We start from the raw sequence: 23,382 nt of genomic DNA on the forward strand, positions 1-23,382 counted from the left end.
GGCTGTTCTCAGCAGAAATTGAGTTTGCAGGTGGCAGTGTCTGGTGCAGGTGAGCTGCTGGCAGCAGCAGAACACAGAGGGATGGGGCTGGAGCTCACTGCTCATCTTCCTCCTCCAAATTGTTCTTGGTGTGACTCCGAGTACAAAGTCTATTATTAGGGGAAGCCTCAAGTGCCTGATCTCTGCAGTTTCTCAGCTTGTTCTCTTGCTGCTGCTAAACCATATATGAACCAGCGATCCTTGGCCTTAAAACACCACCTAGGAAACCTGAAGTGCCCCCAAGATGAAGGATAATGAAATAAACTTCAGGATAAGCCATGAGTATTGTTACTTTTGATGCTGTGCTTTTGGGCAAACTGAAAATAAACTTGTTTTGGTGGTGGTATCTTTTTTATAGAGACCTCTTATTTTTACTAAACCTTCCATTGAAAAGAAATTTTTTTCTCTTTTGCAGCTCAGCCTTTCCTGTACTGGTGTGCTCGGAACATGTCCTTCTGGAGCAGCATCTCCTTTAACCTGGCTGTCCTCATGAACCTGCTCGTGGCATTTTTCTACCCATTCAAAGGAATTCGAGGAGGTACTGATACTTAACCTACAAAAATATGTGAACAAAGAAGGTGTAATGAGCCAAATTCTGCCCTCCCCACTAGTATCTGTGCACTGCTGTTTACATCAGTGAGGGCAGAACTGAATCTGGCTTTTTGAATTGCCTTGTTTTAAATTGTGCTGTTCTCTTACTCTTTCTTGAGGCATTTTTAAGGAAAATGTGGAGCCATGCTTTTTCCTAGGGGAAAAAATTACCCAAGGCAAACATCCACCTTTAATTACTTGACTGCTCTACTTCAGTTCAGAGTTTTGTAATTAAGGATTGAACTAAAAACAGGCGAAATGTTGAATGTGTTGTGTTCCTTGAGCTTGCAGTTTATTAATTTTCCACACAGTTTTCCCACTGCTCCAGGAGGCCTCTGAGTGCTGGGGGTGGGTGGGTGACATTATCCTGCCTTGGCAGGGGGGAAGTGACCAGTAGGAACCCGTGGAGGATAAGGGAGAAGAGCCCATTCCCAGGACTGCCTGCCCCAGGAATGTGGGGAGCAGAGGATTCCCAGGGTGCCAGCCCTGCCCCCTGGCTCTCAGCAGGGCTTGCCAGCATTCCTGGCACAAATTCTGGGATGACACAGTGGGATTGCACAGCCTCCCTGTGACAGGTCCGTGGATGCTCCTCTGACCCCACCCGGGGCTGTGGGACACTGGTGGCTCCCAGAGCCAGCTCAGTGAGCACTGAGCAGATGCAGCTGCTCGTCCCTGGATCCAGCCTCTCCCCAGAGCTGCACCCTGAGGCAGGGCAGGGCTGGAATCCTGTCAGCAGCAATTGGGAAACCTGCAGGGATATTCTCAGGAATGTCACGTGCATCGCTGACAGAGTGCTGTGAAGGGAATGTCTAGGTAGGAGCTTTTTCCTTGTGTCTAGGGGGTTTGCATCCTGAGAAAGCCTCTCAGAGGGATATTTAAGACCAAAATCCAGTGTTCTGAGAGGGGGAAGAGAACTTCTGCCATCAGGACCACCAGGCTGTGGCTGCAGCTGCTGTTCCTCTGTGTCACACCCAGTGTCAGCAGGGTGGGCACAACCCAGATCCTGGCTGGAAGGTTCCAACAAGCCCAAAGTGCGACTGAGTTTCTGTCTCTGGTTGCAAAGATCCCAAGTTAAAAGCTCTGTATTTATGGCTGCCAGGAAAGCTGCTGGTTAAATGAGTTCCCTGAGATTACAAACTGCAAGACTCGGGGGGGATTGTTTGGCATTTTGAAGATGCCCTACCCTACATATTTGAAATTCTTTATTTATCAGGTAACATTTTGATACAACCTCTTCTTCTCCTAGTTTGAATCCAGAAAGTAAAATAAATAAATACGTGTGTATCTTATATTTAGCTTAAGAAAAAAAGACTCTTCCAAACAGACTGTTTGGGGGAAGTTGTCAGTGTCTTGAATTGCTCAGACACGGTGAACTGAGCAGCTGATGAGCATCTGACAGTAGCAGAAGCTGTAAAACTTCTGACTTGAGGAGCAGAAACAAAACTGGATGCCTGGAATTCAGTACTGGAACGGTGAGAATTCCAGAGACAGGGAGAACTTCCTGCACATTCCTCCTGCCTGTGGTTGTGTAGGCACTCCCAGCAAGGCTTTGGGGTCAGGTTGGGTGCAGAAATGATGAGTGACCAACCCTTGGCTCCATGTGCCAGGACAAGGACACTGCTCCCAGCCCCTCTCTGTCCCTAGGAAGGAGAGGGGAGCCTGTGCCCCAAGCCCTGCTCTGCCCTGCAGGTGCCACAGCTGGGTCCTGTGAGGTCCTGGCATTGCCCTCCCCGTGCTGCTGGGCAGCCTGGGCTTGTGGGCCAGGCCCAGGTGGGTGTTCAGGGAACACCTGGGGGCTTCAGTAACTCCAGGTGTTTCTTCAGGCCTGCTGGGAGCTGCTGCAACTCCTGAAAGCAAATATATTCCCAATAAATCTTACTTAGCTTTTAGATAAGTCATTCCTAAATAAGCTGCTGCACATTTCCTGGGTCCCCTCTCCGTGCTGTTGCTTGTTCCCACTTGGTGACTCCGTTCCCAGCTCTGCACCTTGTGCTGTGACAGCTCCGGTGGCAGCGCTGCTCCAGGAGCCCGAACTCCCCCCAGGCAGCCAAAACAGCTGTTCAACTTTACGCTTATTAACTTTTAATTTCCATCCATCCTCTGCTGTCTTTATTAATCTGCAGTGATTTGGAACAAGATTAAATGGCTGCTCGTGGTAGTCAGATGAGAGTAATGTTTCCTAAGCTGCTTGAATTTGGGAGCAGGAGGAAAAAGCCCTGAGTGAGAATCTTGCCAGTCAGACACAAGTTCTGTGAGAATGTGCTTGCAGAAGGGCTGCAGAGTGCTCTGAAATTTGGGGGATCTTGCCTTTTTGGCTGTTGAGGAACCAGTTGCTTGAAGGCAAAATTTTTTTATGTCAGCTTTCAGAAAGAGCATTCTCATATTCTGCATAAACCCAGGGTAAATGGTGTTTTGGGCTGAATCTTTTCTATGGCTCTTTCAGGGAAGTGTATTTTTAGCTACACGGGCTTGGTGTTATGTAAGCAGCCAGTCTCATGGGACAGTCTAAATAGACCCAGAAGCAGAAGAGATGACAAAAACGGGTACGAGGGTCTGACCAAAAGCACCTCAGGAGGCTCTGCTGTGGCTCTGGGCGTGGGGAGCATCCTCCCCTGCCCAGGCCCTGCCTCTGCACAGCACGTGTGCAAAGGGCCCTCAGCACTCAGGTGTACAAGCAGTGGACCCGAAAATGAAGATCCTGTAGTACTTACCATTTGCATAATGATTTAGTAACAAGTTTGTAATGAGAACCTGCTGAAGGCTTTGGGCTCAGATGTTGCACTTGCTGCTGTGAAATCAGGGATGGCTGAACGTGGGGCTGGGCGATGTCCACCAAAGGTAGAACAAATGGCAGTGCTTTGGTCAGTTGGGTTATGCAGGAATGGGTTTGTCTTCCCTCTGCCCAGGCACACTGGAGCCCCACTTGTCTGGCCTGCTGTGGACAGCCATGCTCATCTCCCTGGCCATCGTCATCGCCCTCCCCAAGCCCCATGGCATCCGGGCCCTGATCGCCTCCACGATCCTGCGGCTCATCTTCTCCATTGGTTTACAGCCCACCTTGTTCCTTCTGGGAGCATTCAACGTAAGAACCGAGTGGGCTTTTCTGATATTCTCCTGCCTCTTATGTAAGGGTTCCTTACCTGCACGTGAAGATGGGCAAAAATAGCTTGGGACATCGTGGTGGGACTGTGGGAGGAGCAATTCCCTCCTTGGGCTTTTCCTAGCACAAGTGCTCTGTGTTGTTCATTAAATCCTGGTTCCCCAGGCTGCAGACAGAGCTCTGACGTTTTGCTCCGTGTAGGAACAGCTCCCACCCCAGAGCGACACGGGGAGGAGCCTCTCTGACCTAAAGCACGTGGTTATTCACCCAAACTGCCTCAGTATTTATGGGGTTGTGTGAGACTCGCTGAATGATGCACTGTGAGTCTGATGGGGAACAGCTGAGGGAGCTGGGAAAGGGGCTCAGGCTGGAGCAAAGGAGGCTCAGGGGGGACCTTGTGGCTCTGCACAAGTCCCTGACAGGAGGGGGCAGCCGGGGGGGTCGGGCTCTGCTCCCAGGGAACAGGGACAGGAGGAGAGGGAACGGCCTCAGGCTGGGCCAGGGGAGGCTCAGGGTGGGCATCAGCAGGAATTTCTCCATGGAAAGGGCGCTCAGGCAGTGGCAGGGATTGCCCAGCAAGGTGCCAAGTTATCTCCAGCTTGAAAAAACAGCCTGTTTACCCTGAAAACCTACCTGTTGTAACTATGGATGATCTTTCCTTAGGTTTGTAATAAAATCATTTTCCTGATGAGTTTTGTGGGTAACTGCGGGACCTTCACACGAGGATACAAGGCCATGATCATGGATGTGGAGTTCCTCTACCACCTGCTGTACCTGCTGATCTGTGCCCTGGGGCTCTTCGTGCACGAGTTCTTTTACAGCCTCTTGGTGGGTGTTTGCTTGGCCCTCAGAACATTTCCTGGTCTGTTTGTGAAGCTCCATCTTGGGCACATGCAGGAAAATTTCTGCTTTTCTGCTGGGAAACTGTTGAACAGACACTGGGAAGATCCATAGCCTGGAGATTTTCCTTAGGAGAGGTTACTGTGGGAGACAACAGGACTTCTGCCACATCCCTTCTTGTGATGTGTAACTTCATACTCAGGGGGAGGACATGGGGATTTTAAACCAAAAGAGGAGAGATTTAGATTAGATGTGAGGAAGGAATTGTTGCCTGTGAGGGTGGGCAGGCCCTGGCACAGGGTGCCCAGAGCAGCTGGGGCTGCCCCTGGATCCCTGGCAGTGTCCAAGGCCAGGCTGGACATTGGGGCTGGGAGCAGCCTGGGACAGTGGGAGGTGTCCCTGCCCATGGAGTAGAATGAGATGGGCTTTGATGCTTTGCTGTGTTATTACCAATAGCTGTCACTGTGTCCGTGCTTTCTGAGCAGCTGGATAACTCTGGAGTGTCTCCATAGCTGTATCCAGGCTCCAGCCCTCACGGGATGGACACGGATCCTGGCACACGTGTTCCTTCTGTCTGGGGTGGGATTCACCTTGCACAGCACAATGCTTCTAAGAATAACACTGAAGGAGTGGATTTAGTGTTGGTGGAGAAAATGTGTCAGTGTTGAAGCGATCCTGAAATCCCATTCAGAACAGGCTATTTTTGTCCCTTTGGTTGATGTTTGCCACATCCTCTGGTACCTGAGCTGGTTATTGTCTGTGTTCATGGAGGTCCAGTTTAACAGACACCTGTCCTGTCATCCACCAGCATAGCCACAGCCTGCCCGGCCTCTGCTGTGAGTTGTCCCAGACCCAGTGAAAAATGAAGGAAACACCAGCAGAGAAATCTAAACGCAGAGTTGGGAAAAAATATTGCTTCTTTAATTATATGCTCAGTAAATTAAGATTTAAAGGAAATAACAAATTGCAGTTTGCAGTGAGCTGTTTGGAGGCTGTGAGGGGGTAGATAATGCTGTAAAAACCAGATAGCAGTCTGTGCTGGCAGCTTGGTGTGCGTCTAGCACTGAGGCAGGAACACCTGCCCGCAGCGGGCACGGGCTGCTGGCCAAGCTGCTGCAGAGGAGGGCACAGCTGCCTCAGTTCCTGCTGTTCCAAATGTGTGGCACAGGACACGATGCCACCAGTGGTGCTCCATGTGCTGTTGTTGGCTGTCCCCAGCTCTTTGACCTGGTGTACCGGGAGGAGACTCTGCTCAACGTCATCAAGAGCGTCACCCGCAACGGGCGCTCCATCATCCTCACTGCCGTGCTGGCCCTCATCCTGGTCTACCTGTTCTCCATCGTGGGCTACCTCTTCTTCAAGGATGACTTCATCCTGGAAGTGGACAAGCTCCCAAATGAAACCCTTTTGCCAGGTCAGTACCGGCGGCTCGTTCCCATGGGTTGTGTTGGGGAAATACCGGGCTCTTGTTCCCCAGGCATTGACAGGACAAGGGGAGAGGGCTCCAGCTGTGTCAGGGGTGGCCAGGTTGGACATCAAGAGGAATTTCTCCATGGAAAAGGGTGCTCAGGCCTTGGCAGGGGCTGCCCAGGGAGGTTTGGAGTGCCCATCCCTGGAGGTGCCCAAGGAAGGGCTGGAGGTGGCACTCAGAGCTCTAGGCTGGGGACAAGGTGGGGTCGGGCACTCAGTGAAGAATCTTGGAGGTGTTTTCCAGCTTCAGTGAATCTGTGATTCTGTGAAATAGAAATGCTTTTGTGGTTGACTTTAAAACCATGGAATGTGTAAATCAGAAAGTGCTGTGCCCTTCTAAACTCTAGGGTAAGATACTGCTCTAAATGCCTTGTAATGCACACTGACCATGATGGGGAACCCTTATACCTGAGCAGTCACCTTGCAAGGTGTTAAAGCATTCCTTGATGCAGCATTTTCTGGTTTCAGATCACACAGAGCCAGGTGAGACCATGACTGGCGAGTTCCTCTACTCAGACGTGTGCAAGGCAGGGGGCAGTGAGAACTGCTCCTCCATCATTCCCTCCGACCGTAAGTATCACTCTGGAATTCCAAACTCACACCCTGAGTTTTCACCCTTTTTCTAGTTAAGCACCTTCAATTAAAATAATTTCTTTTAAAAATCGTATGCAATAAAATTGGGAACAAAGCTATCATGAGATTAACTTGAAATAGGATTAATTTAGGCTAACAGCATAAGTAATGTTTGTTCCATGAAGTGACTAAAGCAGAGAAACTTAGAACTAAACCAGACTTGATAAAACACTGCCATACTCTTCAATTTTCTACATCAATTGGAGAAGGATACAGTTTGCCTCTTTGCAAAGTTTATTATTTTAAAACATTAGGCTATTAAATGTGATCTCAGAGGATAATGCCCAGTGAAATACGGTTTATTGGCAGCATTGTTCTATCTCAAACTAAGGAAACTGGTTTAATATCATGGCAGGAAGTACTCAATGGATTAAGTAGACAAGGGTAGGTTTGGGGGGTTTGGAGATCAAGAAAGTGAGATATTACCTGGGTATTGAAATATTTCCGTTTTATTTCCTAGAAAATGTAATTTCCTTGTGGGAGATTTACGGTGCTGGCTGGGAGGGGCAGACAGAACATCCCAGCTTCTCTGGGAAGGGGAGCTCTTGCATGGCCATCAAAGGTCAGTGATGGCCACCAGCCCCTGCTCACAGGAGGAGAGAGGGTTCTGCTTTGCTCAGGGATCCTCTATGAGAAACTGAAATTCAGCCTTGAATACAGGAAAAGCTGCTTTTTTCAGCTCCTTCCCTCTGGCTGCAGGAAGGAAAACTCAGGGATGTTTTTGTATCACAAATAATCAACATAGTCCCGAGGTCTTGTGTGCTCAGGGATGTTCATGATGCCCCACATTTAGCCACTGCTCTTGGGGTTTGGTTATTTCAGGGTTGCACAGGGATTGGGGCCTTTCCAGGGCTGGCTGTGGGAAGGTGGGATCTGCTCATGAGCATTTCTGTGATGAAATGAAAGTCGTGAGATTTTTAATGGGTACAGGGGGAGTGTATCAGGTTAGGGAATGAATTCTAGCAGCTCTGCAAGTGAAACAGTGAAGTTGGAGCCTTGAGCCAAGTGAAGAGAAGGTCAAAAAAGTGTGTTGCTTTTCTAGCAAAATGCTGTTTCCACAAGCAGTGATATTTTAGCCATTTGAAAGCTCTGAGTGGAAGTTGCCATTTTGAGTGCAGCCCAAAGGCTGTGCAATCTGTCAGGCACCAGGGGAGAGTGGAAGAGGCAACACTTTGTCCTCTGAGCTGTCAAAAAGCTCGGATTCTGTATAAACAGGCATCTGGTGATCTGAGCTGTGCATGCAGGCAGGGATGGAAAGAGATTTCACCGAGTCACAGGCAGCAGTTCAGGCACAAAAGAAAACTGGCGGTGGGGAGAGGAGGGCAGGGAGGAGATCTGCTCCCAGGGTGGCTCTGGAGAGGGTCCAGGGGAGGCCATGGAGGGGTCTGGAGCATCTCCCTTATGGGCAGAGACTGTTGAGGGCCTGTTTAGTCCAGGGAAGACTGAGAGGGGATCCCGTCAATCCATACAATATCCCCCAGGGGTGTCAGAGAATGGTTCCAGACCCTTTCCAGTGGTGCGCAGTGACAGGACAAGGAGCAATGGCCATAAACTAAATCAGGTTTTGCCTCAGCATGAGGAAGAGCTTCTTTCTGTGGTGGGGCAGAGCCCTGGAGCAGCTGCCCAGGGAATCATGGAGTTTCCATGGAGACATCCCAAACCCACCTGGATGTGTTCCTGTGTCACCTGCTCCAGCTGACCCTGCCCGGGCAGGGGTTGGGTGGATGATCTGCAGAGGTCCCTCCAGCCCACACTGTTCTGTGATTATTTGGGGAATGAACCTATAGGGATTTGCAACACAGGCTGGCAGTCTGAGGGGGGAGAGAGCATAACCAGCAAAGAATGGAGAGGAGGATTTAGAGCTAATCTTGGCTGTGAAACGTGTCTTTGCTTGCTGTGTTCCCAGAGCTGATCACTGAGGAGATGGAGGAAGAGAACAAGGAGCATACGTGCGAGACGCTGCTGATGTGCATTGTTACTGTACTGAGTCACGGGCTCAGGAGCGGGGGTGGAGTAGGTGATGTGCTCAGGAAACCTTCCAAAGAGGTAAATTACCACTGACTGGGGGTGGAGGAGTGATACCGAGTAGGGCTGGGATCTGCTCTACTGAGGAGAGTGTGTGTGCACTGCTCCAAACACGGGGAGGCACCGCGCTGTTCCTGGGGTTCTCTAGTCACATCTCTGGGGGTCACACTAAACACCAGCCACTTCTACAGCCTTCTACCCAGGCTTTTGTAGCTTGTGGGCTGTCCAGAGTAGGGCCCAGAAGAACAGGCACAGGGGAGCCAACAGCCTGTGTGCTGGGAGCTGAGGAGCTGAAGGAAGGAGATGAGTACGAACTAGTGAGGGAGGAATGTGAGGTGGCAGAGGAAAACGCTGTGGTAGCTGGTGGATGCCAGTGGCAAGAGTTTTTGTGGGAGCATCCCTAAGGAGAGGTAACATGTCAAATGGAAGGGATGAGAGGACATGGACCAGGCTGGGTTAGTGGGAGTGTGGGGGAGGAAGGATGGATGTGGTTTGGAGCCATCAGCAGAGTGAGGACGAGGCTAAGCAGCAGGAATTTTCCATAGCGCCCCTCTGGCTCCCCCTCTGACTGCTGTTGAAGGTGTTTGTGTCCATCATTTAGGAAGGAATTGTTCCCTGGGAGGGTGGGCAGGCCCTGGCACAGGGTGCCCAGAGCAGCTGTGGCTGCCCCTGGATCCCTGGCAGTGTCCAAGGCCAGGCTGGACATTGGGGCTTGGAGCAGCCTGGGACAGTGGGAGGTGTCCCTGCCCATGGCAGGGGTGGCACTGGATGGGCTTCAAGGTCCCTTCCCACCCATTCTATGATTCTGTGATGATTCTGTGATCTGAGGCTCAGGCTGTCACTCCCAAAGCCACACTGGGGACCAATGCTTTTTGTTTTACCTGAAATCCTAATTTTTTTTTCTATTATTTAGCCTTACTTTCAGCTTACAAAGTTACATAATTCTTAATAATAAGTTTGGCACTTGACTGGCAGGATGGCTGTGAAAATGGGGGGTGGATATTTTGGGTATTCAGGCCTGCAGTAAATATGGAATGTGTACTGAAAAGCCCAGCTTAGCGTTCATTTATAAGGTTGTTAAATGCAATTAATGGGATCCTCTGTTGATATACAGCAGATTAATATAAGGATATAATTTGGAAGGGCTTCAGGGAGGGGTGAGAACAAATTTCAGTGTGTGAGAGAGGAGTTTTTTCTCTCGTGAAAGTGAGAGAAGTCCAAAACCTTGGACACAGAAAGAGCAGCTCTGCAGAGATCCCACACTGGCAGCTGACTAATTCGGCTTTTCTTTCAGTGATTTTGCATTTTAGTTTTGCATTTTACTTTCACTGAATGTTTTGAGTTGTGAGTTACCCTTGGAGAGCATCAGCAGTGGAGACTCTCAGGGAAAGAGGTGTGGGACAGGGTGGTAAATAAGGGTAAGATGTGCACCTATTTGGGCTGTTAATATTTCAAATGTGTGTCTTGCAGGAACCTCTCTTTGCTGCTAGAGTGATCTATGATCTGTTGTTCTTCTTCATGGTCATCATTATTGTCCTGAACCTGATTTTTGGGGTGATCATTGACACTTTTGCTGATTTAAGGAGTGAAAAACAGAAGAAAGAAGAAATTTTAAAAACTACTTGCTTTATTTGTGGTAAGTGTGGAGACACACTTAACAAGAAGGGGTTACTCTGGGTAAGCCAGGGATAGCAGCAAACTCACAGGAAAAAGCTCTTGAATTACTGGCTGTTCTTCCTTGCATTCCTCAGCCAGTTCATGTTCCTGGGTACCACGTGCACTGGAGCTTGGCAGCAGGAGCAGATGGGGAATGCTCAGGATACCATTTTTCCTCAAGACTTTTGTTCTTGTTTCTCCTCTGCCTCGAAGAACAGTTTCCTATTGGAATGGGAGAGATTTTTATAAACAGTCATTTTTTCCAAGCGTGCAGAGTGGTGCCTGTGGAAGCTTTTCCCACCAGGAGATTGGGAATGGAGGTGCTGTGGTTGACTGACATGGTCCTGCCATGTTACATAACACACAGCCTGACGGGATAACCTTTGGAAGTTTGCTGCAAAGCAAATGCTGCTTTTGCTATCAGTTTGCCTAAAAATAGGAGATGTGTTAAGAAATCCAACAAACTGCTTGCTACAGGGTTGCTGCCTTTTTTTAACCAAAATTTTTCTGTTATGTATAATAAATATAAGCAGTACTTGTTACACTTTCTTTACTCTTCCTCTTCCTCCTCTTCTTCTCCTTCTCCTCCTCCTCTTTTTCCTCTTCTTTATTGTTTCATCTTTTTTCCTCTTTCTTTTCTCTCATTCTCCCCTTCTTTCTCATATTTCTCTCTCTTTCTCTTTCTCTTCTTTCTCTTTCTCTCCTCTTTCTCTCCTCTTTCTCTCCTCTTTCTCTCCTCTTTCTCTCCTCTTTCTCTCCTCTTTCTCTCCTCTTTCTCTCCTCTTTCTCTCCTCTTTCTCTCCTCTTTCTCTCCTCTTTCTCTCCTCTTTCTCTCCTCTTTCTCTCCTCTTTCTCTCCTCTTTCTCTCCTCTTTCTCTCCTCTTTCTCTCCTCTTTCTCTCCTCTTTCTCTCCTCTTTCTCTCCTCTTTCTCTCCTCTTTCTCTCCTCTTTCTCTCCTCTTTCTCTCCTCTTTCTCTCCTCTTTCTCTCCTCTTTCTCTCCTCTTTCTCTCCTCCCTGGGCATTTGTCAGATTTTATCCCGTTATTCAGTGTCCATTCCAGAATGACTGTGACTTCCAGCAGTGCAGCAGACTTTAGAAATCGGTTTTGTGCTAGAGCTGATTTTCCTGGTTCCCGGCTGGCAAATGCTCAGGGTTCTCCCTGTGTCCCTCCCACAGGTTTGGAGAGAGATAAGTTTGACAACAAGACGGTCACCTTTGAAGAGCACATTAAGGAAGAGCACAACATGTGGCACTATTTGTGCTTTATTGTCTTAGTGAAAGTCAAAGATTCCACAGAATACACAGGACCAGAGAGTTACGTGGCAGAAATGATCAAGGTGAGTTTGGAGCTGTGGGTTTTGTTGTAGATTAGACCAGTCCAGTGGAATATTTGGTACAGTGCTCTGTGTTGTATTTATTTTGTAAATGTACCTGTGAGTTCCCAGCCTCCAGGGTGCTCTGTGTGTGTGCTGGAGCAGGTGACAGTGAGTGGTGACAGCCAGGTAGTCCCCAAGGCTTGGATCAGGGGAAGAGAACCTGTTCTGCCTTAAATTCACATTTAGAGAGAGTATTTTCAAGCTGGTGGAAGTGTCTGAAGTACAACAAACAGGTTATAACCTGTCCTGGTATAAATACCTCCAACTGACTTGTAGGATTTGTTGTCATATGATTTGAGCTTATTATTGTGGAAAACTACAATTAATGTCTACTCAATTGGAAGGGCTTTTAATGAGAGAATTAAAAGCCTCATCTCTGCCAAGCTGCAGGTTCAGAGCTCCTGGAATTAGATCCGAAGCCCAGTCACTAATTTGTGTCTTCTGGCTGGGGAGCAAAAGCTGTTTGATTTACACCATTCCAATCTGGTTTCTTTATAGCAGAGCACTTTCCTGACTCCCCTCCCAGCTCTTCTGCTGTGAGGTACCCACCTCCCTTGGGGAGGGTTTGTAAATCCCCCCGAGCCCTCTCTGAGGTCAAACGTGTTATTTTGGGGTCACCAAAGTGTCCGTCCTACTTCTGGATTTCCACCTCAATAATGAGGGCTTAAAGAAATCTTGTGAGCAGTCACCTGATAGAGGATTAGCACAGTGAGATAACCAAGTGCATCACTGCTGCTTTCCAGTCTGGCTGATTATATTGCTCCCTTCCTTTATCCCCCTGCAGCACACATGACTTCAGGGGCAAGCACTGCACTTCTGAAGGGTTTTTCCTTCAAAAAGACAATTTTTTGTTGTGCTTTTGCTTCTAAAAGACAATTTTGTGTTGTGTTTTCGCTGCTGTTAAAGCCAGTTTAAAGGAAGTTTCAACTGCCAACCAATTCCTTATTTCAGATGAACAGTTTGAATTAGATAAGAACCAAAAATTAGTCACTGACTATGTTTGCATGAAGCACAAACACTGGAGAACTTCTATGAGAATTCCCATTCATTAAGTGTCAGCAAGGGCTAATTACTGTGTGTGGATGGGAATAGGGATAAATTATGCATAGCCAGAGTGTCTCATGCTGATGCAATTTTATGTAACCGTGTGCTCTAGGTAGAGGTCTGGAGTGTGTCTGTAGCTGGGGGGGTTTTGCACTTCATGAGCCAGTTTTAAATGAAGAACTAAGAGCAGGTCTCAGAAAGAGCTGTATGAGTGTGGAATAGGAAGGAAATCTGGATTTCACCTCAGTGCTCTGTCACCATCCTGCCCCAGGCTCAGGCTGCTGCACCCTCACTCTGGAGTCCTCTGCAGTCCTTGTATTCCTGAGGAGCCATTTGGCAAAGCTTGCTCTGAAAATCAATTTCTTTCCTGTGTCCTTTAATGTTAAAACTTCCCTTTTTGCCCTAAAATCTGGGAGTAAAACATGATGAATCTGTTTCTTTACCAGACTTGTTTTAAATGCTGCTGTAAGAGTCAGAAGTGCTTTTTTTTTCTGTTTAAGGTGTTTTTCAGGGTAATTTGGGTGGGGCCTGGTTCATCTGTTCCTCAAGCTTTCTGTCTTCATAAAATCCCAGACTGGTTTGGGCTGGAAGGGACCTTTAAGAGCACCCAGTGCCACCCCTGCCGTGGCAGGGACACCTCCCACTGTCCCAGGCTGCTCCAAGCCCCAATGTCCAGCCTGGCCTTGGACACTGCCAAGGATGGGGAGTCCCCAGCCTCAGCCTCTCTGGGCAAAGTCCCCTGAATGCAGAAGGACAGACCAAGGAAAGCATTAAATTTGTCTGTGATTGCCAAGGCAGAGAGTCCCTGTGCAGGTGCTGGTTTCCCATGGGCTCGTTCATGTCACAGCCACCAGCCTCTCCTGGGAAGCCTCCTCAGGGCATGGCTGGCTTTTAAAGGGATTTTCCTCTCGTATTTCAGACTGAAGGTGGCACTGTAGCATCTTGGATGGTGACAGAGATGGGGCACGTCTTCCCTGGGCTGCTGTGTGGGACCAGCTGCTGTTTGTACCCATTTTTAGGAGAAGGGGTAGGAAGCACCCTGTGCTCCAAGTCCCACTGTGATGGCAGAACACACCTCAAATGTTTCACCTGTGCTCTGCCTCCCAACAAAACAGCTTCAGAAAACTTGGATTTCCACCCTTTGGTAAATGAAAGAAAAAAATTAAGAAAATACCATTTTAAAGATTGCCTTCGCCACTTAGTATTTGTGGGTTGTTCCAACACTACAGAACAGGAAAAAAAAATAAAGAATTTAGGACACTTAAATTATATCCACTGTCAGTTTGTGAGTTGCTTCCAGTGCTGCTTGTACAGTGCTTTAAAGATATTTTAAGCACTGTGGTATCAAAAGAATCCTGGACAATTTCGTTAGTGAATATTCAGGAGCCTTTAAGAGTGATCTTGAATTTTGATGTTTTCTTGTCTAAAAATAATGTGTGTAGAGAGGCAGTTTTGAGGATTCCCACTGTACTGGGTATGGCAGAGCTGGACCTGGCCCATAGCATTCATCCTGCACCCTGCAGGAACCTGACCCCACATTAGAAGAAATTGTAGCCTTGAAAATCAATGATTAACTACAGTTCTTTAGTGAATTCCATATTTCTTCACAGACAGAAGCTCATTAAGTTCAAACACATCACAAGGAAGGAAGTCAACAGGTACACTTGGAAACAGAGTTGAGTTTAGAGCACTGAAGACTGATCAAAAAATCAAAATTAAAAAAAACCCAGCAGTGATCTCACCTGAGCAGCCTGGGCAAGTGAAAGGTGTCCCTGCCCATGGGGCTGCAGTGAGATGAGATTTAAGGTCCCTTCCAACCCAAACCAGTCTGGGGTTCTGGGATTCTATAAAACACGATCTAATAACTGTTCTGCTGTGACTCTCAACCTCCAGCACTGTCACTCTCCCTCCCATACCTTGTTCTGGCACCAGTATGGGGCTGCTGGTGGCTCTGGGATCTGGACTGGTTTGGTTGAGTCCCATGCAGGGCCAGGCTGCCCTGGGCTTGTAGCTGCAGTCCAGGCTGCTGATGGAGGCTGGAATTCCTTCCCCTGTAAACAGGGATAATACTCCCTTTCATCAGCGAGGGATGTGCCTGCTGCCACAGATGATGTGAAACTCGGGGTATCTTAGGAATCCTTGCTGGGAATCGCTGGAGATGCACGGGGGGATGGGGGTGTGGGACAAGCTGAGCCTGTGTCACCCCACTGCTGCCCTGGCTCATCCCTGCCCTGCTGCCCCTGCCCAGCACTGCCCAGCCCGGCAGCCTCCTGGATGTCAGGAGATGTAATTCAGCAGCCTGGCATGGAGCAGCTCCCCTTGGAAATGCATCCCGGAGCCACCTCCTTAATATCAATTTAATACGGCACAGGCAGTGCTGCAGGATGTGAGAAAACATCTCCTGGTAGCAGAGACGCTCTTTAATTCCTGGTGTTTGTACAGCTCTCCTGGCCGGAGCAGGGATCCGTCTGGCTCCATCCCTGCGGATGGGCGCTGCAGACAGCGGGGCTGGGTCCGTGCCTTTGGGGAGGGTTGATCGGGGAGGATGCGGAGGGTGCTGCAGAGCCGGCAGCCCGGTGCCTGCCGTGATTCCCAGGAACAAAGGCCCCGTTCCTGCGAGGCTCTGCAGTCACCGGGAAGATCAGGTGATGTCTGAATAACACCCTGTGTGTGGGAGGTGGGGGGATCCACTTATCGCCTTGGCCAGACATTGACATCCACACCCAAATGACTCATGTGAACTCCGTGCAACTCCCTGCAGACTAGTTCATTTAAATGTCTTATCTTCCCATCCTGGCTTGAGAATTCCTCCTGGAGTTCTGTGCCTTTGCCTGCAGTTGCTGTGGCAGCCTGGGCAACACGGCAGCCCCGCCAGCTCAGCTGTCACCGGGGCCTTGGCAGGGCTCTGCCACAGCCAGCTGTGCGCAGGCATTTAGAATATGTAAAATCTCTCAGTCTGCAGCTCCGTACAGAGAAAACCACACAGGCACCCGGGGTTTGTGTGCATTCCTAAGCTGTCTGCAGGCAGCTGCATGGGCTGTCACAGCACAGACAAATATTTGCATGCCCAACTCCTGCATCCCCTGCTCTGCACCTTGAGCAGTGTGGGTACGAGCCACGGCTGTCAGGGGTTGTGCGCGCAAATGTGCTTATTAAAAAATAAAGGCTGCTTTGGAAAAGTTTTCGGCACAGAGCTTCCTCACTAGCTCCTGCGGTTTCCCCATGTTTTTAATCCAAGCAGGATCTGTGTCATTAACAACCTTTATTACAGAAATGAGGCAGAGGTGCCAGGGTTGCCCAAGCTGCCACGTCCAGATCGAGGGCACTGAGTTCCAAATCTGGATTGTGTTGTCATTGAAATGGACCGTTTACAAGTAGGAGTGATGGCACAGATATCCTTTAAGGAATTTGGAATGGAAATGAAGGCTACAGATTTCCCTTTGTACCTTAGTTAACCTCTGTGTACAAACCTGGGGATTTAAATATATTATTGGGCTTTTTCCTTTGTGTCCTGAGCTCTGTCCTGTAATGGGAGGTGTTTCTCATTCTGGGTTTGAGCAGCTTCTGCCAAGGCACAGCCTGCTGTGCAAAGAGAAGGTTCCATCAGGGTCAGGCTTTTAAATTGCATCCTTCCAGAAGTGCAAGTGTGACTTGAAGCCTTTCCCAGGGAGCTACCCAGCAAGGACAGTCACTGTGCTCTGAAACCCAGCAGGAATGCTGGATTCCCAAGTGGTGATGGTTTTGAGGAGTGGCTGTGTCCCAGGCTCTCCATGAAATCCAGTTCAGCTGGAGATGGCCGAGACTGGCTTTGCACTGCAGCACCTACAGGAATGACAAGGGCAGACCATGATACATCCAACCCAAAGCATTCCAAAAGGGCCTTAATGATTCCAGCACTGGTGAAAGACATACGTACATGAAATTACAGTCTGAGAAAGTGTTGGAAACTAAGCGATGTTCATCTGTCATTTGTGCCTGGAAATCCTGTACTTCAGGCAGAGTCAAATAGGAGAGATTTGTCATATCAATATTGAGCAAGCGAGCTGCAGACACAGGAGCGAGCAGCCCGTGCAAATACCTCAGTTACAGATGAGGAAATTGGGGTTTTGGGGCTACCGGTCACCACGATACTGGTGCAGGCTGGGAGAGGAGGAGGACCAAGGAGGTCAGGATGTGACCTGGAGCTGACAGCGCTTAGTTTGGTGGTAACTTCATAACAAGCTGCATCTTGAGATAGCTGGCCAGAGTTAGCCAATATAATTACAGGGTTAAACAAGAAATCATGGCAGAGGCATGGAAGAGCCAAGAGTGTTTGGTAGCAGGCCCTGGGCTGCTGGAAACACTGTGTCATAGGCACGGGCTGAGCTTCATGCTCACATAGGGGAGGAACTGGATCCACCCTTGGTGCAAACCAGGAGCTGCACTGGGAGAAAGGGTTGGTCATCTTCCCCAGCTCTGGCACAGGGTGCCCAGAGCAGCTGGGGCTGCCCCTGGATCCCTGGCAGTGCCCAAGGCCAGGCTGGACATTGGGGCTTGGAGCAGCCTGGGACAGTGGGAGGTGTCCCTGCCCATGGCAGGGGTGGCACTGGGTGGGCTTTAAGACCCCTTCCAACCTGTTCTGGGATTCTCTGGACCCTGTGAGCTGACTGCCCCAAGGTGGGCTGCAGGAAACCCTCCTGCTGCTGACAGGAACCCCACATGGCCCAGTGCTTGGTTTTCCCTGACAAACCACCTGGTATCCATGCTGGGAACGTCGGGTTGGTATACCAGCTGACCAGGCAAAGGTTTCCCTTGGGCTGAGCATGTGTATGAAAAGGGCCTGGGTGGATGAAAGCAGAAGGAAGGGCTTGGGGCCAGTTCTGGGGAATGGGGTGTTTGCATAATGTGCTGGGGTTTGGGTGGATCCCAAACAGATGCCAGGGTGGGTGCCGTGTCCTGCTCCTGGAGCAGCGCCAGCGCCCTGGGAGAAAGGGGGGAAGGTTCCTGCCTGGAAACCGCGGGGTGACGCGCTGGGAACACAACCTGCTGGGACCAGAAAGCCCCGTGGGGCCCTGTGTGCTGAGGAGGTGGCCCAGGGCCGGGGCGAGGCTGGCCCTGAGTCACCGCCGTGACCCCGCGGGCGCTCCCGGACGGATGCTTGTGCAAGAGTGGGTGACAGCAGCCGCTGCCACCAGCTGTGGTGCTCAGCCTCCGCTGGGGAATTTTGTCCTGCCCAGCTGTGGAGGTGTAACGTGCCCTAATTCAATGGAGAAACAAACAGCCTGGACAAGTTGGTGTGGAGAGGTGGCCTTGTGCTTCGGGAGGCAGGACATGGCCTTCAGGGATCCTGTTCCCGCAGTCCATTGGGATGGGTGGTGCTTGGCTGGGCTCCAGTGAGTCTCCCACAGCAGAGCTGTCTCAGGGCTGTAGGGCCATGGTCACCTTTGACAATTGTGTTGGTGTTCCAGGTTCCCCACTCTGCACCAGCCCATGTGCCACTTGGGTATTTAACCTCTGGCAACAGAGAAAAGGAGGTTATCGCACCCTAAACCTTGTGTCATCAGCCTCCTGTGTAACAACACAGGGCATGTGAGGAGTTGGGAGTGTTCTGAGTGTGGAGGGGGGGACACTGGCAAGTGCTGGTTTTTATAGAGGGGAGAAGTGCAGCTCAGTGTGGAAGAAGTGATGGTGAGCCCTTTGCAGCAGGGAGAGAACCTGGTGTGGGGATTTTTCCAGGAAGCTCAAGAAAGACCCAAGAGGAGTCCCATCTCACCACAAACAAACATGAATTTTCAAAGTGCTTCACAGAGCTCTTCTGTAGCTTTGTGGGTCTGATTTTTAACTTCCCGTGACAGAAACTGAAATTTGCTGCTGCCACCTTTCCCTGCTTGTGTTCAAGAAACAACTGGACGTAGCACTCAGTGCTCTGGGCTGGTGATAAGATGGGGATCAGGCACAGCTTGGACTTGGTGATCTTGGAGGTTTTTTCCAACCAAAATAATTCTGTGATTCTGTAACTGATGCTGCTGGGCAGCCCTTTGATGGCAGCTGTAGGATTTATTTTGGAGAGGGCTGAATTAGCCCTTCAGCACTCTCAGGCACAGGGGTAGCTGGATAAATGGAGACCCTGGAGAGGAGCAGTCCTTGCCGTGAGCTGCCATCCCTTGCCCGAGAAGAGCAGAGCTGCTGCCTCTCCTGGCACAGCTCGTGCTGAGGTCGCCTCTCGGCCTTTCTCAGAACCAACCCTTCGGCAGAAGCCGGGAGGAGCCGGCGCTTCTCAGAATGAATCGCGCGTGCATCACGCAGCACCGCTTCCTCTTCCTCGCGTTTCCAAGCGGGGATGGTCACCCCCGTCACCCCCGTGTCTAAGATTCGGTGAGACTTGCCTTACAACAGGGACTTTTCCAACTTTACCTAGAAGAGAGCTGCAACCCGAAACCCAGCCCTTGCGGTCAGCCAGCTTCCGTCAGTGGCTGCGCTCGCTCCGGCTGCTGCAGCACAGGGAGCTGCACCCGTGCTGGGAACGGGGAGCTGAGGGCACACGGGCACCCCGGGAACGGGGAGCTGAGGGCACACCAGGATCCTAGGAATAGGGAGCTGAGGGCACACGGGCACCCCGGGAACGGGGAGCTGAGGGCACCCCAGGATCCCAGGGCAGAGGGTGCAAAAGGCATCGGTCCATGGGTGCCAGCAGCTGCACAGGAGCACGGGCTGCCTCCCCTCTCCCGGCTCACTCAGTGCCTCTAAAACACCTCTAAAGCCCCAAGGGGGACATGAGGCCGTATCTAAAGGCACCCCAGGGCTGAGCTGAAGTTCAGCAGAAACTGGATTGTGGAGATATAAATCTTTCATTGACCCCTGAGTGGCAGTGCCGGGAGCCGGGCTGGCCCAGCAGGATCACCATCCCCTGACCTTTCAGCGTTCCATTGGTGCTGGCTCTGCTTAAATATTTATTTATTTGAAAGAAAACACCCCCACACTCCCAGCAGGGACAGGGATGGGCTGTGTGTCAGCAGCCTGGTCACATTCAGCTCCTCTCTGTGGGACTGGGGGAGGCTGGAGAACAGGCTGAAGGTTTCCCATGTAAATCCAGGATGAAGAGCGTGTGCAGGAGGCAGAGCTGTGTCCTGCTGTGCTGGCAGCTTCCCTCTGTCCTCTCTTGGGAGTCCCGGCACCAGCCTGGGGCAGAGAGCATTCCAGGCTGCCTGCATTCCCTGCTGCCTGCATTCCCTGCATCCGCAGGGATTTCTCTGCACCTCTCTCCCCGTGTTTTCCCACCCTGTTTGGGTGGACACCCCCTTGTTTCCTGCCAGATGGCAGCTGGACATGTCCAGATAAATACTGCATTTGGGTGGTGCTAATGAGCTGCATGAATGGGGAGGCAGATCAGTGCAGCCCAGCCAGGGTGGGCACAGGGATGTCCAGGTCCTTCGCTGAGGCTGTCCCTGCACAGGGAATTTCCAGGTGCCTGTTAACCCTTTCCCAGGTGGGTCAGTGAGCCACCCCAGAGGGCTGTGTCTCCTTGTCCTCAGCCTTCCCCTTCCTCAGCCCATGGAGTTCATGTGGTTTGGTTTTAATCTTTGAACGTTGGCATGAGAACTAGAGGTGCTTTGTTGGTTTTTTTTCCAAATCAAAGCCAAGATTTAGCAACTTTGAGGGCTGGGGCTTTCAGAAACCCAGTGAGTATGGAAGCTCTGAGGAGGCTGCAGAAGCTGTGGGTGCTGTTTGATTTCACCTTCCGGGCCTGGAACGATCAAGTCACAGCCTCTGCAGCAGCTGCAGCGTTGGCTTAAATTGCAGAGTAATGTTGGAAAGTGCTTGGGGTATTCGTTATGAAACATTGCAGGTAGGGAAGGTTGGTGCTTCTCGCATCCCTGTCATCCTTCTCAAGGATGGGACCTGGGAACGCTTTGGGGATGGCCTTAGAAATGTTTTTGGGAACAAGGGAAAAAGGGGCAGGCAGGAGCTTCAGGACTCCTGTGTCTGCCTAGAAACCTCAGGACATGGGCTTGAGGGTCCAGGCAAACCTGCAAATATAAATTACGTTTTAGTCTGATTTTCTTTGTCTTCTGTCCTGGTTTCTTCCCTGGAGGAGCACAGGGAAGTGCAGTTGATGTAGTTTGTTTTCTCTGGGTGGGAGACGCTGGCCCTGAGCACAAATGTTGAGCTGCCCCCTCCTCCCTAATGAGGCTTTTACTACAGCTGGAAGAACACAGTGCAATGTTGCCTGTTCTACTATTAAACCTTAATTGTGGGACTGGCGTTTCCTAAAGTCCAAAATATTTTGGCACTCATCTTGATAAAGGCATATTTTTTTTTGTACATAGATTTTTTTTTTTCTTTTATTAGCAGAAACCATCTGCCCTGTAAACAGAGATCAGGAGCAAACAGCCTTCCTGGCAGTTCTGCATCACGTGGGAATGCTGTGGTGCCTGCATGGGAAAGGGCCTGCTTTCTGCCTTCTCATCCTGGCAAAAGGAAACTCCAGGCAGATCAGAAGCAGCTAATTTAAGCTGATGAGTCTTGGCATCGCATCTCAATTGCAGAGAGGATGTGACTGGAGCTCTCTGTAGAGGTGCACAGCCCTGATTAAGCAGGATGGATGCTCCTGGGAAGGAGGGGGAGCATGGAGGGGAAGCAGGTTGGAGCTGGAGATTTAGGCAGGGAATGACAAAAAGCCAGAAGTTTGCAGTGCTGCAAAAACAAGCTGAGAGCCCAGAGAAGAGCCTGGCCAGCACAGTGGGGCGAGCTTTGGTCACCGTTAATCAGCAGTGGTGATTGATTTTTGATTAACAGCATCCCTTGGTGTTAATGCAGTCACCCATCACCTTGTCTGGTGTGTTTAAACCTTCCCAGCTGTGTTACCTGGGAGAGCACACACACCTTTATCTCAGCCAGCCCGAGTTCAGCGTCCATTTCAGAGCATATCTCCAGCGTGGGAGGAGAACCAGACTAGATGGGAAGCCAGTTTGATGTTGAACTGTAAGGTGTCAGGACGTGGGGTGCACCCCTCCTCCTCTTTTGTGGCTTTCTGTTCCGCTCCTGCCTTTATTTTTAACATCTCTGGTGTGTTACACGAGTGCCTTTGTGAGCCTCTGTACAGGCTCCTCAAACTGAGTGTGTGTCCAGTGACATTCCTGACTGTAACTCAGACATGGAATCGTAAAGAATTTGTGTGGCTGAAGGAAAACTCTCCAACAAGCAGTGCATTGTGATGTGTCTGTCCCACATTTTAGCCTGAACCAGACAGTCAAAATATGATTTTCTTTTTCATTAAAAAGGAAGTATTTCAGCTACGGAAGAATTTCCAGGTAGTACTTGGTTTCTTTTATCAGAGATCACAGCCAAGCTTTGCTTGACCAAAAAAGCAGAAAATCTTCCTCAAACACAATTAGAAGATTGTAAGATGGCAGCGGATTTCTAGCACTGGGAAGTGCTTGTCCAGACGTGAACTCTGGGCTGGTTTAATGTCCAGTGTGCATTTATCCTGAAGTGCGTGTGAGGGAGCAAGGGCTGGGGCAGTGAGTAGCTGGAGAGGAAGCCTGGCCCTGAGCAGCCCCAATTCCCAGCGGCTGCAGCGCCTCAGTGCCTCGGGCAGGCACTTTGCAAACTTTCCAGTGAGATGCAAATGCAGGTTACTGCAGATAACTGCAGATAAGTACAGAGCTGGTGCATCCGAGGAATGTCCCGTGGCTTTAGAGCTGTCTGTGCTGTGCTCTCGGGGCAGGTTTTCATGTGGCAAACTCTAATTGTGCCCTGGTGTGTGTGATCCTCAGGAGAGAAACCTGGACTGGTTCCCCCGGATGAGGGCCATGTCACTGGTCAGCAGCGACTCAGAGGGAGAGCAGAACGAGCTGAGGAACCTGCAGGAGAAGTTGGAATCCACCATGAAGCTTGTGACCAACCTCTCTGGGCAGCTCTCAGAGCTCAAGGATCAGGTAAGGAGCGGCCACACACCGCGGTGGGCAGGACACGGCTCCCGCCAGCCCCTCAGACCAGCAGCTCCATGGCTTCTCCAAAGGGAGAGCTTTCCCAGAGTAATTCGTGGTTAGGAAAGAAGTGAACAAACCAGATGGCCCTCCAGAGCCCTGTGCCCCAGCTGACCTGTCTGGTGCTGACCCAACTGGCATGTTCCAGAGTGCCCACTTAAGAAAGGGAAAACCTGTGTTAAAAAAAGTCACCAGAGTTAACCTAAACCAGTCCTGGCTGGTGCAGGGAGCCTGTGTGTGTGGTGGTGTTGTTGTTGTTTGGGGTTTTAACCCGAAGAGCTGAGTGTGATCCTGTCAGCCAGAGGGTGTGACACTGATACAAGGGCTGTGTCACTGTGTGGACCTCAAAACCCACCGAGAAACTGGAGAAGCGCTTGAGTGGTTACTGGTGCTGCTGGTCCCTCCGTGCTGTGGCTGTGCAGATGTGATTTGGCTGCTGCCACCCTCAGCCTGCAGCACACACATCCCAGGAGATGTTTGCACTGCACCAAGCGCTGCTGCTGCGGAACCAGCGAGCGCTCCGCACACCTCCGAGTGCTTTTCTGGTGCAGCAGCTTCTCTGCAGCAAGAGCTGGTTGGCTTCTGCCTTGGCTGGGCACGAGGGTATCGTGAGGCTGGTTCCCAGGCCAGCCCCAGCGA

At 50.4% G+C, this 23,382-nt stretch overlaps 1 protein-coding gene across 1 annotated transcript in view; it reads left to right on the forward strand.

Moving 5' to 3' along the window:
* The window catches only part of ITPR1 (inositol 1,4,5-trisphosphate receptor type 1), a 159,998-nt gene that overhangs the window by 131,400 nt on the left and 5,216 nt on the right, over positions 1–23,382 (forward strand). Inside the window, exons 49-57 of the mRNA XM_082288495.1 lie at positions 455–577; positions 3,537–3,712; positions 4,394–4,558; positions 5,789–5,984; positions 6,509–6,610; positions 8,580–8,719; positions 10,169–10,334; positions 11,532–11,692; positions 22,531–22,692. Coding sequence (XP_082144621.1) covers positions 455–577; positions 3,537–3,712; positions 4,394–4,558; positions 5,789–5,984; positions 6,509–6,610; positions 8,580–8,719; positions 10,169–10,334; positions 11,532–11,692; positions 22,531–22,692 — 1,391 coding nt within the window. The remainder of the gene's footprint in view (positions 1–454; positions 578–3,536; positions 3,713–4,393; positions 4,559–5,788; positions 5,985–6,508; positions 6,611–8,579; positions 8,720–10,168; positions 10,335–11,531; positions 11,693–22,530; positions 22,693–23,382) is intronic.

This window comes from Coloeus monedula, assembly GCF_965178545.1.
Source record: "Coloeus monedula genome assembly, chromosome: 11".
Taxonomy (NCBI): domain Eukaryota; kingdom Metazoa; phylum Chordata; class Aves; order Passeriformes; family Corvidae; genus Coloeus; species Coloeus monedula.